A 13,665-nucleotide genomic window follows, 5' to 3' on the forward strand; every position below is an offset into this window, starting at 1 on the left:
GGTGGTATGTGGGAGGGTGGCCAGGGAGGCTCACAGGGCAGAAGCCTGATGTTGAGTTCCAGAGGGCCAGAGATGAGAAGTGGGAAGTGAGCACCCTCCTGCAGGACCTGTACAAGGAAAGTGAGAGAAGCAGGAGGCAAGGAGCACATGACAGGGGATGCAGATGGTGGAGCGCTGTTATACCAATAAATTAAAAACCAGCAGGATCTTATTAAAGGAAAAAAGGCAAAATACCACATTTATTGTGAATACAGAAAGAAACATAGTAAGCAGTTAGTTATAGCTATGACATTCCATTCAATCTCATATTTATTCACACATTCATTCATTCATACACACACACACATACAGGTTCTGCAAGGTTGTTATCATAGTTACCAGCCTTAGAGTTGCTCATGCCAAGCCACTGGCCAGGTGGCCTGGACATGAGGAGGGAGCAGGGCCTTGTCAGATGCTCATCTGATGCTCCTGGAAGTTGGTTTGCAGAATCAGACCCCAAAGTTCACTTTTTAGAGTCTATTTTTATAGGAATTTCTTCCTATGCCAGTCTATGGGAATTGCTTCATCATGCTGTTGCTGAATCAATCAGCAGATAGCACATTCCTGACGGCTCCAAGATGTTATCTTGTTCTTTGGTTCTCCCATTCTTGAAGCTGTTGGGTGGATTCCAGTCTGCCCTCCGGGGGGGTCCTCTGGTTATTTCCACTTGACGCCTTCTTCAGCCGATGGACACTGGATTCTTAGGCTGGCACCTCCCTGATCATTCAGTTATTATCCACACCAAGCATCCATCCACATACATCCTCTATCTCTATTTTAATCACAATTGTTAATACAACAAAAGGGTGGGGAGTCTCTGGGTGCTGTTTCTGTTGTTAGAGTATTGCTTTGAGTCTCTCTCTCTGTGAATTGCTTTGAGAACAGACTCTGTCTTAGAATGTACTAACACAATTAGCAGCTTGCACGTTTCACACATAGAGGGAGAGAAACAGTACCAAAAACCAAGAGACCTCTTAATTAGTAATACCCTGGAATTTAAACTCTGGGGAATCAAACTCATTTGTGATTTTAATACAGAACTTCTTTAATATGATCCAACAGCGCCATGAATTGACCAAGCCCTGTGGGGTCCAAGAGGTATCGGAGTCTGGTGCCAACAGCCAGGGTCATCCTTGAGTGCACCAAGGGGGACTCACTACCTTCACAAGAAGATGGGGGTTGTGTAGCCAGGGTTCTTGAGGAGGTTCTCCCCCTCAGAGGCCACTACAGACCTGTTTGCTGAAATGAGCTTCCAGGTCCTGAGGAGGTCCTGGTAAAGATCGGCAGCTCAGAGAGGTCTCAGGAGTGACCTCTCGCTTGGAGAAAAAAGAGCTGCCTGTTATATCAGAGCCCTTAGAGGCAGTGGAGGAAGGTGAACACCTGCATGCTCCATGCTGGACTACATGCAGTGTAAAGGAGTTTCTGCAGGGTCTGAAGGTGGAAGATGTGGACCTGGCTGCAGATGCAGACCAGGCCTTGTCCACCCTCCCGCATGGGAAGGATTAGTACACCTGCAAAGACCCAGTGCAGTCCCAGCAAGAAAAAACTCCAGGATCTTCTTCTGGAGGCTGGCCAGATTCTTGGGGGTGAGGTCAATGTGTTGAACTGGTGCCAGAGCATGGACGGGACCAGCTGGTTGATCATCAACACCCTCCCCTGAAGGGAAATCAAGCAGTGCATAGCTGCTGTTTATAATGGGCCCAGGTTCCCCTACCAGCCACAGGTAAACTGGTGTAAAATGCAAGATGGGACCAGACCTTATTTTGGAGCCCAAACAAAGAGCCAAATTGAAAGGACCCAGAGCTGAGGCTGAAGACCCTAGCAAGGGCAAATAGAATGTTAGTTACTGGACTCTATAATACCAAGCCACTGAAGACCCACCAAGGTTGACAGGCAGCCTGTCGTGGGCGCTTGGGGCAAGAAAAGGACTGCAGTACCACAGCCAGTCACTAGCAGGTATTCAGGAGGTAAGTGATCCCATTACAGTAGGACAAGAAGTAATGGGCTTAATCTGCAGAAAGGGAGATTTAGGTTAGCAATTAGGAAAAACTTTCTGACTATAAAAAGTAGTTAAGTTCTGGAATAGGTTTCCAAGGGAGGTGAATTTTTGCAGGTTTTTAAGAACAAGTTTGACAAACATCTGTCAGGGATGGTCTAGGTTTACTTTGTCCTGCTTCAGCATAGGGGGCTGGACTTGATGACTTCTCAAGGTCCCTTCCAGCCCTATATGAGTTAATTAAGGGGTGAGCTATAATGAAGACTATTTTGTGAACATAACTATCGTGCTCATTACCAGCATGAATGATCTAGTACACATTAGCAAATTAATTGGTACATTCTACAGGAGTGTTACTAATTGGTAACAAAATATTTCATTAGGGAGAAAAAGTTTATTTTATCACTGCTTTTTATATATAACATAAAACACAGGTGGACAGATAGATGTATAACCATTTAGCGACTTACGTTTTAACTGTTACAGATAGATTTTAGTTGTGGCTTAGACTATTCAGATCAATCTCTCCAAATACATATTCAATGCTCTTCAGTGCATGCTCCTTATTAGATGAGCCGTGAACTGCATTACGCAAAATATCTTGTGCAAATTGAGCTCTAAGTGAATCAGGAGAAGACTCTTTTGCCTCGTCTGGATCTGCTGGACCCATTAATTGCCTCCACTCCTCCACAGCATTTTCTTTAGTTAGGATCATTACCATTGATGGACCCCTGTGAAATCAAGATATACAAATATCATATGTACCACGAGAGCTTTGCAACTATAGAACATAGAACAACACTGAACCCTTTACTGAATAGTTAGCAAAATTTAACTCCTGGGGAAAAACTGTTCCTTATTCACTGCAGGAAGAGAGTATGTCTGGCTTTAGAGATGGATGAAAATTAGTTCTGAGGGTGAGGGGATAGATACTGTCAAAAGTCTCCAAAGTATAATGTGATACGTTTAACAAGACAGTCACATTTCCCTCATATACCCCTCTGGGTCTGCATTTGAAAGACCACCTGGAGAAACGTATGGTGAAAGATTGGGGATGCAGAAAGAGTGAAGATGCGGAAGTGGTTTTCTATTGAAGAGGCACATATTTAAAATGAAATTTGGATTCTTAAGACCCTTTGAACAGAAAAAGTCTTATTTACTGTTTATCCAAGTGGAAAACAATGGCCTTAAACAATTCATTCCCTAACAACTTCAGCGGTTAGATGGTTAGCCTATTTTCCCATTCTTTGTCCTTTGCAAAAAACAAAACAAAAACAAAAAAAAGGTGGGGAGACATAAGTAGTTGCCCAGGATTCTCTTTTTTTGAGGAACAAATCCAAAAAGGTGGTCATAATTCAGTTCAGTGTAATTCACAGGTTCTCTAAGTGAAACCCACTGCCTAATAAAGGAAAGACACTGTATTCTAAAAAGGTAATAAATATTTAAGTTCTTTTTATAAACATTCTAAAAATTCCCTACATTTGACACAGAAAATGACAAAGAAGTGCAGAATTCCAAGAGTCTTCTTTTGTTCAACAAAAACATTTTGCCTGCTCTATAAATTCAAAGTTATAACTGCTACGTTTACATAGCACAATATTGTAAAATCAGACACTTACTCAGACATGTAATTCACTAACTGGTCAAAAAAGGGTTTTCCTTCATGAGTCTTATAAAACTGTGTTGCCATTTCATGGGTGAAATTTATTTCTTTCATCTGTGATACAATAAAGCCAGCATTTGTAACCTTCTGCAAAATGTTATCTAGGAGAAAAAAATACATTGGTCTTAATTTTTAACATTATTTTAAACACATGTAGAAATGATAACCTTGAAAAATTCCAGAAACTGCTAGATTTGTTTTTTACATTTGGCTAATTCATATAATCATGGCTATAAACATGCTATTTATAATACAGAACAATCAGGAGTGAGATCCTGAATAGATCAAGATTCCTTAAAAACCTGCAACAAGTCATTCTCATCAGTCATTTACTAATACATTTCCATAAAGATGGCACAAAAAGAATTACTATTAACAAAAAAATTCATCCCATTATCTCTCATTGGACAGTTGAAATGTGACACGCACCAGCTGGCCTGGTAAGATCAAACTGCATAGTTCCAAGAAGGGAAAAGTGAGATTCACAAAAATGAATGGAGACATATAAAAATCAAAATAACCACTAGAGCTGTTACTATAAAACAGAGACTGTTTCTAATAGTGGTGGGTCCAGATGAAGAGGTAAAAACAATGGCAGTAGCAAGTTTAGGAAGACTCGACTCCATTTTTTCTTTCTCTGACTAAAGGAGATTTTATCTTTCCTTTGATACGGCTTCCTCTTTCTTTTTATATATCTCATTCTCAAGGTTCCTTCCCCACTCTGAACTCTAGGGTACAGATGTGGGGACCTGCATGAAAAACCCCCAAGCTTATTTTTACCAGCTTAGGTTAAAACTTCCCCAAGGTACAAACTATTTTACCTTTTGTCTCTGGACCTTATTGCTGCCACCACCAAGCATCTAACAAAAATAACAGGGAAAGAGCCCACTTGGAAACGTCTTTCCCCCCAAAATCCCCCAAAGCCCTACACCCCCTTTCCTGGGAAAGGCTTGATAAAAATCCTCACCAATTTGCATAGGTGAACACAGACCCAAATCCTTGGATCTTAAGAACAATGAAAAGGAATCAGGTTTTTAAAAAGAAGGATTTTAATTGAAGAAAAAGTAAAAGAATCACCTCTGTAAAATCAGGATGGTAAATACCTTACAGGGTAATCAGATTCAAAACACAGAGAATCCCTCTAGGCAAAACCTTAAGTTACAAAAAGACACAAAAACAGTAATATACATTCCATTCAGCACAACTTATTTTATCAGCCATTTAAACAAAACAGAATCTAATGCATATCTAGCTAGATTGCTTATTAACTCTTTACAGGAGTTCTGACCTGCATTCCTGCTCTGGTCCCGGCAAAAGCAACACACAAACAGAGAGAACCCTTTGTTCCCCCCCCCCTCCAGCTTTGAAAGTATCTTGTCTCCTCATTGGTCATTTTGGCCAGGTGCCAGCGAGCTTATCTTAGCTTCTTAATCCTTTACAGGTGAAAGGGTTTTTTCCTCTGGCCAGGAGGGATTTAAAGGAGTTTACCCTTCCCTTTATATTTATGACACTCATAGTAAAACATGAATTCATCTCCACCTCCGTGGCCTGTGAGAGGAAGGAACCATAGGCAAGTTTGGCTAATGCAGGGCTCAGCAACCTGAGGCACGTGAGCTGATTTTCAGTGGCACTCTGCTGCCAGCCTGAGGTTCCGTCCACCGGACCCGCTCAGTCCACTGCCTGCCTGGGGTACCGGCCGCGGGCCTGGGGCTCTGCTCCTGGCCTCGGCCCAGCGCTCTGCAGGCACCCCCAGCTGTGGTCCACTGGCCCCAGCCTGGGGCAGTGTGGGGTGCAGACAGGGACAAGAGGGGGCACAGCTCAGCACCCTCACCTTAAAAATTGTTCCAGGCCACTGGGATATTTTTAAGTCCAGGTTTGCTGCTTATATCAGACCACATGGAACAGTGTACTGTGTTTGACCTTGTGCGTGCCCTCTGTCTCCATTTTTTTCCCCACTGTCAGTTGAGGGATACATTTGACAAAATGTCAGCTAAGAAAGCAAAGTTAGATGTCCATTCATTTCAGCCTTCTTGGACAGACACATTTGGAATTATTCAAAAGAAAGACCGTGCTGTTTGTGCTTTCTGTTGTGAAAGTGTTGTTTGTCGCACATCAAGTGTTCAACGACATTTTGAAACGAAGCATGAGAAAACCTTTCTTGATGAAGCAGACAAGACTGAATCGATCAAAAAGGCAGTAGAAGGATGAGAAGCAAAGCAGTGTTTTTAAAAGCTTAAGTGTAAGTAAAAATCAAGCCACAGAAGGAAGTTACAAGATTGCACAGTGCATTGCAAAAACCGGAAAGCTGTTTACAGATGGCGAATATATAAAAGAAGTTTCTCAGCAGTTCGGAGGTTTTGTTCAATGATTTGCCAAATAAAGATACGATCATATCTAGAGTAAAAGAACTGCAGGAACAGTTGAGAGACGCATAAGCGAAATGGCAGAAAACATTAACGAAAGGCAGACGACTGCATTAAAAGACACAGCAGTGTTTAGCGTTGCAGTTGATGAGAGCATGGATATAAACGACGTTCCACGTTTCGCAGTTGTTGCAAGATATTGTACTTCCGATGAAATCCAAGAGGAACTTTGTTGCCTAAAACCCCTCCATGGCACAACAAAGGGGGAAGATATAGTGGAAAGTTTTGTAAACCATTTTGAAGAACGAGGAGTTGACATCAGAAAAATATTTTACATGACAACAGATGGTGCACCTGCCATGGTCAGAAAACTGAAGGAATTTGTAAAGTTACTTGAAGATCAAATTGGCCACCCGACAGTCAGATTTCACTATCATCCATCAAGAAAACCTGTGCGCTTAAATTTCTAATTCAGAGCTTAATAATGTGATGAATACAGTGGTGCGAATTTCCTTGTTGCTCGATCTGCTTTGACTCACAGACAGATTCAAGAACTGCTAGAAGAGATGGACAGTGCTTATAATGACATTCCACTTCACAGTAACATTCGGTGGCTAAGTCATGGCAAAGTTTTGGTGTGCTTTGTAAACTGTTTTGATGCAATCAAGGCCTTTCTGTCGGAAAAAGGACAAAACTACCCCAAACTGGATGATGACAAATGGCTATGTAAGCTCATGTTTCTAACTGACATCACTGCTCACCGAAACGAACTCAACCTCTGTCTCCAAGGTGTAGGGCAAATGGTTCTGGATCTTTATGAAGCCTGGAATGCATTTGTTGCAAAACTAGCAGTTTTTTCTTGGGATATTTGAACTTCGACTTTCCGCTACTTCCAACACATAAAAGAGCTATTGACATGTTGCACCGTCAGTGTCAATGAGACTGGAATGTACCTGCAAGAACTGGAATCAGAATTTTCTGACAGATTTCAAAATTTCCAGTGATTTGGCATAATGCTTTCTTTTCTAATTAAACCTGAAAAGTTCAATGAAAGCGACTTGGATTTGTCTGTATTTCAGTGGATGGGTGTTGAAGATTTTGAAATGCAGCTCATTCAGTTAAAAAGCTCAGAATTGTGGGCATCAAAGTTTATAGATCTGCGGAGTGCACTTGAAGCTACTGAGAGAGATCATGGGACCTCTATTCTGACCTGCTGGATGTCCCGGCCAATGAAATTTAACTGTTTAAAGAAAATTGCGTTTGCAATGCTTTCAGCATTTGGATCCACGTACCTGTGTGAACCGGTATTTTCACACATGAAATCTGTCCTCTGTCCCTCTCGGAGCCAGTTAACAACTGATCACTCAGAAGCCTGTGTGCAACTTAAAGTATCCAAATACATGCCAGACATTGGAAAACTCAGCAAGGAAAAGCAAGGGCAAGGATCACACTAAACTGATAAGATCTCCATTTTAATTTAATTTTAAATGAAGCTTCTTAAACATTTTAAAAACCTTATTTATTTTACATATAACAATAGTTTAAAGGAAAGGAGTACTTGTGGCACCTTAGAGACTAATAAATTTATTTGAGCATAAGCTTTCGTGAGCTACAGCTCACTTCATCAGATGCATTCAGTGGAAAATACAGTGGGGAGATTTATATACATAGAGAACATGAAACAATGGGTGTTACCAGACACACTGTAAGGAGAGTGATCACTTAAGATGAGCTATTATCAGCAGGAGAGTGGAGGAGGGGGGGAGAGAACCTTTTGTAGTGATAATCAAGGTGGGCCATTTCCAGCAGTTGACAAGAACATCTGAGGAACGGGGAGGGGTGGGAATAAACATGGGGAAATAGTTTTACTTTGTGTAATGACACATCCACTCCCAGTCTCTATTCAAGCCTAAGTTAATTGTATCCAGTTTGCAAATTAATTCCAATTCAGCAGTCTCTCGTTGGAGTCTGCTTTTGAAGTTTTTTTGTTGAAGAATTGCCACTTTTAGATCTGTAATCGAGTGACCAGAGAGATTGAAGTGTTCTCCGACTGGTTTTTGAATGTTATAATTCTTGACGTCTGATTTGTGTTCATTTATTCTTTTACGTAGAGACTGTCCAGTTTGACCAATGTACATGGCAGAGGGGCATTGCTGGCACATGATGGCATATCACATTGGTAGATGTGCAGGTGAACGAGCCTCTGATAGTGTGGCTGATGTGATTAGGCCCTGTGATGGTGTCCCCTGAATAGATATGTGGACACAGTTGGCAACGGGCTTTGTTGCAAGGATAGTTTCCAGGCTGAGGTTGATCCACACAAGAGATCCACTTCCTGGACACTATGGTGCTAATAATCGATGGTCACATAAACACCACCCTATACCGGAAACCTACTGACCGCTATTCCTACCTACATGCCTCCAGCTTTCACCCAGACCACACCACACGATCCATTGTCTACAGCCAAGCTCTACGATACAACCACATTTGCTCCAACCCCTCAGACAGAGACAAACACCTACAAGATCTCTATCAAGCATTCTTACAACTACAATACCCACCTGCTGAAGTGAAGAAACAGACTGACAGAGCCAGAAGAGTACCCAGAAGTTACCTATTACAGGACAGGCCCAACAAAGAAAATAACAGAACGCCACTAGCCATCACCTTCAGCCCCCAACTAAAACCTCTCCAATGCATCATCAAGGATCTACAACCTATCCTGAAGGACGACCCATCACTCTCACAGATCTTGAGAGACAGGCCAGTCCTTGTTTACAGACAGCCCCCCAACCTGAAGCAAATACTCACCAGCAACCACACACCACACAATAAAAGCACTAACCCAGGAACCTATCCTTGCAACAAAGCCCGTTGCCAACTGTGTCCACATATCTATTCAGGGGACACCATCATAGGGCCTAAACACATCAGCCACACTATCAGAGGCTCGTTCACCTGCACATCTACCAATGTGATATATGCCATCATGTGCCAGCAATGCCCCTCTGCCATGTACATTGGTCAAACTGGACAGTCTCTATGTAAAAGAATAAATGGACACAAATCAGACATCAAGAATTATAACATTCAAAAACCAGTCAGAGAACACTTCAATCTCTCTGGTCACTCGATTACAGATCTAAAAGTGGCAATTCTTCAACAAAAAAACTTCAAAAGCAGACTCCAACGAGAGACTGCTGAATTGGAATTAATTTGCAAACTGGATACAATTAACTTAGGCTTGAATAGAGACTGGGAGTGGATGTGTCATTACACAAAGTAAAACTATTTCCCCATGTTTATTCCCACCCCTCCCCGTTCCTCAGATGTTCTTGTCAACTGCTGGAAATGGCCCACCTTGATTATCACTACAAAAGGTTCTCCCCCGCCCCCCCGCTCTCCTGCTGATAATAGCTCATCTTAAGTGATCACTCTCCTTACAGTGTGTCTGGTAACACCCATTGTTTCATGTTCTCTATGTATATAAATCTCCCCACTGTATTTTCCACTGAATGCATCCGACGAAGTAAGCTGTAGCTCATGAAAGCTTATGCTCAAATAAATTTGTTAGTCTCGCCACAAGTACTCCTTTTCTTTTTGCGAATACAGACTAACACAGCTGCTATTCTGAAACCTAACAATAGTTTAGTTATATAATATAGACTTATAGAGAGAGACCCTCTAAAAATGTTAAAACGTATCACTGGCACGTGAAACCTTAAATTACATCGAATAAATGAAGACTTGGCACACCACTTCTGAAAGGTTGTCGACCCCTGGGCTAATCAAATGTCAGTAGTGGGGCAGCATCAAGAATTATTTCATGCCTATAAGAAGGTTTATAAATATAGCAAATGCATTTAGGAAAGACAAAAAGAATTGATCTGCTATAACTCACTGCAAATTTTATATTGCTAATATTTTGTAGGAATGAGGTCCACAGTTATTTTGGAATGAGATCCACAGGCTTGGTATGCTTGTTCTAGAATGTTTACCTTTATGTTCCTTAACAGCCGTGGGTTTGATAACTGCCAAAGTGTGTTCCACAGGGAAGAAGAACTCTAGTTCCTTCTTAGCTTCACCAGGTGATGCACTGCCATGCAGCTGATTGAGAGGTACACTCTCTACTGCATACTCTGAACGTAAACTAACAATTATTAAAACAAGGTTGTTCAATGACACGACATTTTCATGCATAAGTATCCCTACGAATCTCCTAAATTAATGTTAATTTTGAGGGGTGAGATGGTGGACACTGGAGGCACAAAGGATACTTACAAACCTTTTGAAATGAATAAATATATTCTAAACCAATCATTTTGGCTTTCAATGGGATTTATGAGCTTAAGTTACTTAAGTGCTTTTAGAAAAAGAGAACTTGTGGCACCTTAGAGACTAACCAATTTATTTGAGCATAAGCTTTCGTGAGCTACAGCTCACTTCATCGGAAAGCTTATGCTCTAAGGTGCCACAAGTACACCTTTTCTTTTTGCGAATGCAGACTAACACGGCTGTTACTCTGAAACCTGTCGTTAAGTGCTTTTGAAAATTCCATTCCTGTCTGCTGCCACCAGTGAATGCTCAACTACTTCAGAACGTTTCTGTGTCCTGTTTCTTTATGTGATACTAATGCTATGTCTATATTATGAACTCAGGATGTGATTCTCTGCTTATGTACACATACTTGGGCTAGTTCTCATTAAGCTAACAAATATACATAGCAGTATAGCAGAGTATAAATAGCAGCATAGCACGGGTAGCACAGCAGAGGCCCAGCTGAGCCACGCCAAGTACAAACCCTCCTGAAACTGGTGGGTATGTATTCTGCACAGCTCAGCCATGCCTCTGCTGATGCTACACACACTACTACAGCTACACTGCTATGTATACTAGTTCTAGCTTGAGGAGAACTAGTGTGAATATGTGAACACAAGCAAGGAATCACACCCCTAGCTTGTAGCACAGATGTAACCTAAGACCCTGGACTTGGAAGATTAATTGCAGTTTACCTACATTTAGCTATAAATACTGCAATTTTTAAACTAGTCACTAATTCCCATTATGATCACTAACAACAGGTCTTACTAAATGATAAACAGTACCACTGCTATAGATGACAGACACTGTGAGTGAATGTCTTAATACCACAACAGTTACTGAAAACAATGTTACAAACACTATCTGAAGTACCTAACATAATTATTGATACGATATTTACAAGAAATTAGTATACCTGAAAAGAAAACTGAGCCATAAATAGAACACTATACTTACACAAAGGCACCCAAATTTAATTTAGCTAAGACATAGGACACTTTTCAAAGAAGAGAATAAGTAAAACAGAAAACAATTTCAAGCAGATATATCATCCAGAGTAATATATAATCAATGAACAGTTAGAAAATAGAAAATAATTAGCTGACAGCTATGTAAATCACAGAAATAAATCAAACTAATCATTATGACTCAACAGATCCCTCTCTTCTCTTCAAAATCTTGCATACAATGTTCTTTTTTAATTTGAACTTTCCACTATGTTTACTAGCCATGTGTTGTTTTTTATAAATCCAGTTGATGCTGTATGTGCTAAACTATATAATCAAGAAAATCATAAAAACTTTCAGAAACATATCACTTTTCAGATGACAGCATTATAGTTACATTGGTTACACTGGGGTCTAAATGTATACATTGATTATGGATGTATATTGCAGATTATGAATAATGTATAGCTATTACAAATACTACCTGGCTGGACTTTTCTCCTTAGCCTCTTCAAGACTCTTTGGGCCTAGTAAATCTCTCCAGCGTTGTACAGCATTTTCTCGTATTAAACCAAGTGCAAGGGTTGGACCACTGTTAAATGTGATGGTTAGTATTAAAAAAGCAATTGGAAAAAAAACCCTAAAATATCTCTTAAAATAATTTGATTAAATTCAGTGTAGCCAGGGAAAAGGTGCCTTGACATTGGAGAGATTTAAAATCCAATATACAGTTAAAAAGCTGAAGTTCCGGTGAATTTTTTATATTTTTGGGCAGGGGTGCGGGGCATTGGGTGAAGGTAATTTAAATGAACATACTACTGAACAGTGCCATTAGATGCAGGGGATGTCATCAACTTACATATCGGGGTGAAATCCTGGCGTCACTGAAGTCAATTGGAGTTTTTTGCCATTAACTTCTACGGAGCCAGGATTTTTCCCCAGATCACCAGACCAGTACCATAGAGAATGTTGTGAAGATGTTGGGGAGAAGAGTCTTGGCCAAACTCTTTGGAAATTGTAATTGCTTCTGCCTGAAATGACTGTTGTCACTTTGCTTGAGGGAACATTTTCACTGCAGTGACAGCCACACCTACTTACCATACTCTGTTGACAACATAGGAGGATGAGTGATATTTGTCAGATGTTTGGGGAGAAAATAAAAGTGAGTAGAGGAGGGTTAATGGGCTGAATTAGAACAATCATTATTATTGTTTTTATATAGTGTTGATAAAAACACTTTTGATTTTTCAAATACTGTTTTTGCCATGACTTACTTTCTTGGGATCTAATTATTCCCCAGCTCTGTAGTGAAATTCAGAAACCTAACTATTCTTAAAGTCTGGAACTAGTCAGCTACAGGGGGTGGGGTCATTCCTTGAGTGAATTCTATCAAGAGGTAGCTAGCTTCTGGATAATACGTCTGATGTATCTGTGAATGTTCTTATTATCCATAAAACTCATTTCACTCACACTGAACACAACTGTATCTTGTGGCAATGAGTTATACATGTTTATTATGCATTGTGAAAAATATTGCTTCCATTTGTAAGTTCAAACTTGCTGCCTTTCAATTAATGTACCTTGTCATGTGTTCTAGAAGGGTTGGGAAAAAATCTTCATTTTCATGTTCCTTGTAAAACTGATGTGCTTGTTCTTCTGTCAGAACTATTTCCCTTTGCATTGCTATTGTAAAGCCATCATCCTTAATCCTTTTCAGAATAGAATCTACATATAAAACATTGAAATAATGCTGGATTGTCATCATTTAGTTCATTTTGTACTTGTCATATTTCCATATTATAGTTTTTCCAGTCATTTCATTATAAAGTTTTCCAAAAGAGTTAACTTGTTCATTTTGGAATATGAAAACTATAATTCGTAACAAACTATAGGGGTCCAATAATCATTGCTTGGACACTCAGCAAGAAGTTTTCTGCCTTTTTAAGGAAGGAAGGAAGGAATGTAGAGAAGTCACATTTAATTTGATTTAGCTCTCTGTCTTTGAAGGTTCTGAAGATGTGCCTGACTAATATATAGGAAAGGTAGACTGCTTATGCATATGTAGCGTGCAATTACACTTTCTTAAAAACCCTTCTACACACATTCGTTCTCAAGAGCAAAGCCTAACCAACAAGCAGCATGACCCAATTCATTATGAGGTCATGAGCTTGAAGAATGTGGATTTAGGTACCTAACTTTAGACATTCAAGTTTATCAGCTGCTGCTAACTAGCTGGGTTTTTTTTAAAAGCAAAGAACAACATTTTGAAATCATGGATTTCTCAATTGTAACTGATTTTCACTTGTTGTTTGTTTTTTACTGAACCTCTTTTTT

General features: G+C 40.2%; 1 protein-coding gene across 3 annotated transcripts in view; it reads right to left on the minus strand.

Annotated features, from left to right (window-relative positions):
- Positions 1-256: 256 nt before the first annotated feature.
- NME8 (NME/NM23 family member 8) overlaps positions 257-13,665 on the minus strand; it is a 40,371-nt gene continuing 26,962 nt past the window's right edge. For 2 of the 3 annotated variants that reach the window (XM_073332871.1, XM_073332872.1), the window contains 5 exons: positions 12,912-13,056; positions 11,816-11,923; positions 10,063-10,214; positions 3,655-3,799; positions 257-2,766 (listed from right to left, as the gene is read on the minus strand). In XM_073332871.1, coding sequence (XP_073188972.1) covers positions 2,529-2,766; positions 3,655-3,799; positions 10,063-10,214; positions 11,816-11,923; positions 12,912-13,056 — 788 coding nt within the window. In that variant the 3' untranslated portion in view covers positions 257-2,528. The remainder of the gene's footprint in view (positions 2,767-3,654; positions 3,800-10,062; positions 10,215-11,815; positions 11,924-12,911; positions 13,057-13,665) is intronic. The other variant, XM_073332874.1, reaches the window with a different exon arrangement.

The sequence above is a fragment of the Lepidochelys kempii genome, chromosome 2 (genome assembly GCF_965140265.1).
Source record: "Lepidochelys kempii isolate rLepKem1 chromosome 2, rLepKem1.hap2, whole genome shotgun sequence".
Lineage (NCBI taxonomy): Eukaryota > Metazoa > Chordata > Testudines > Cheloniidae > Lepidochelys > Lepidochelys kempii.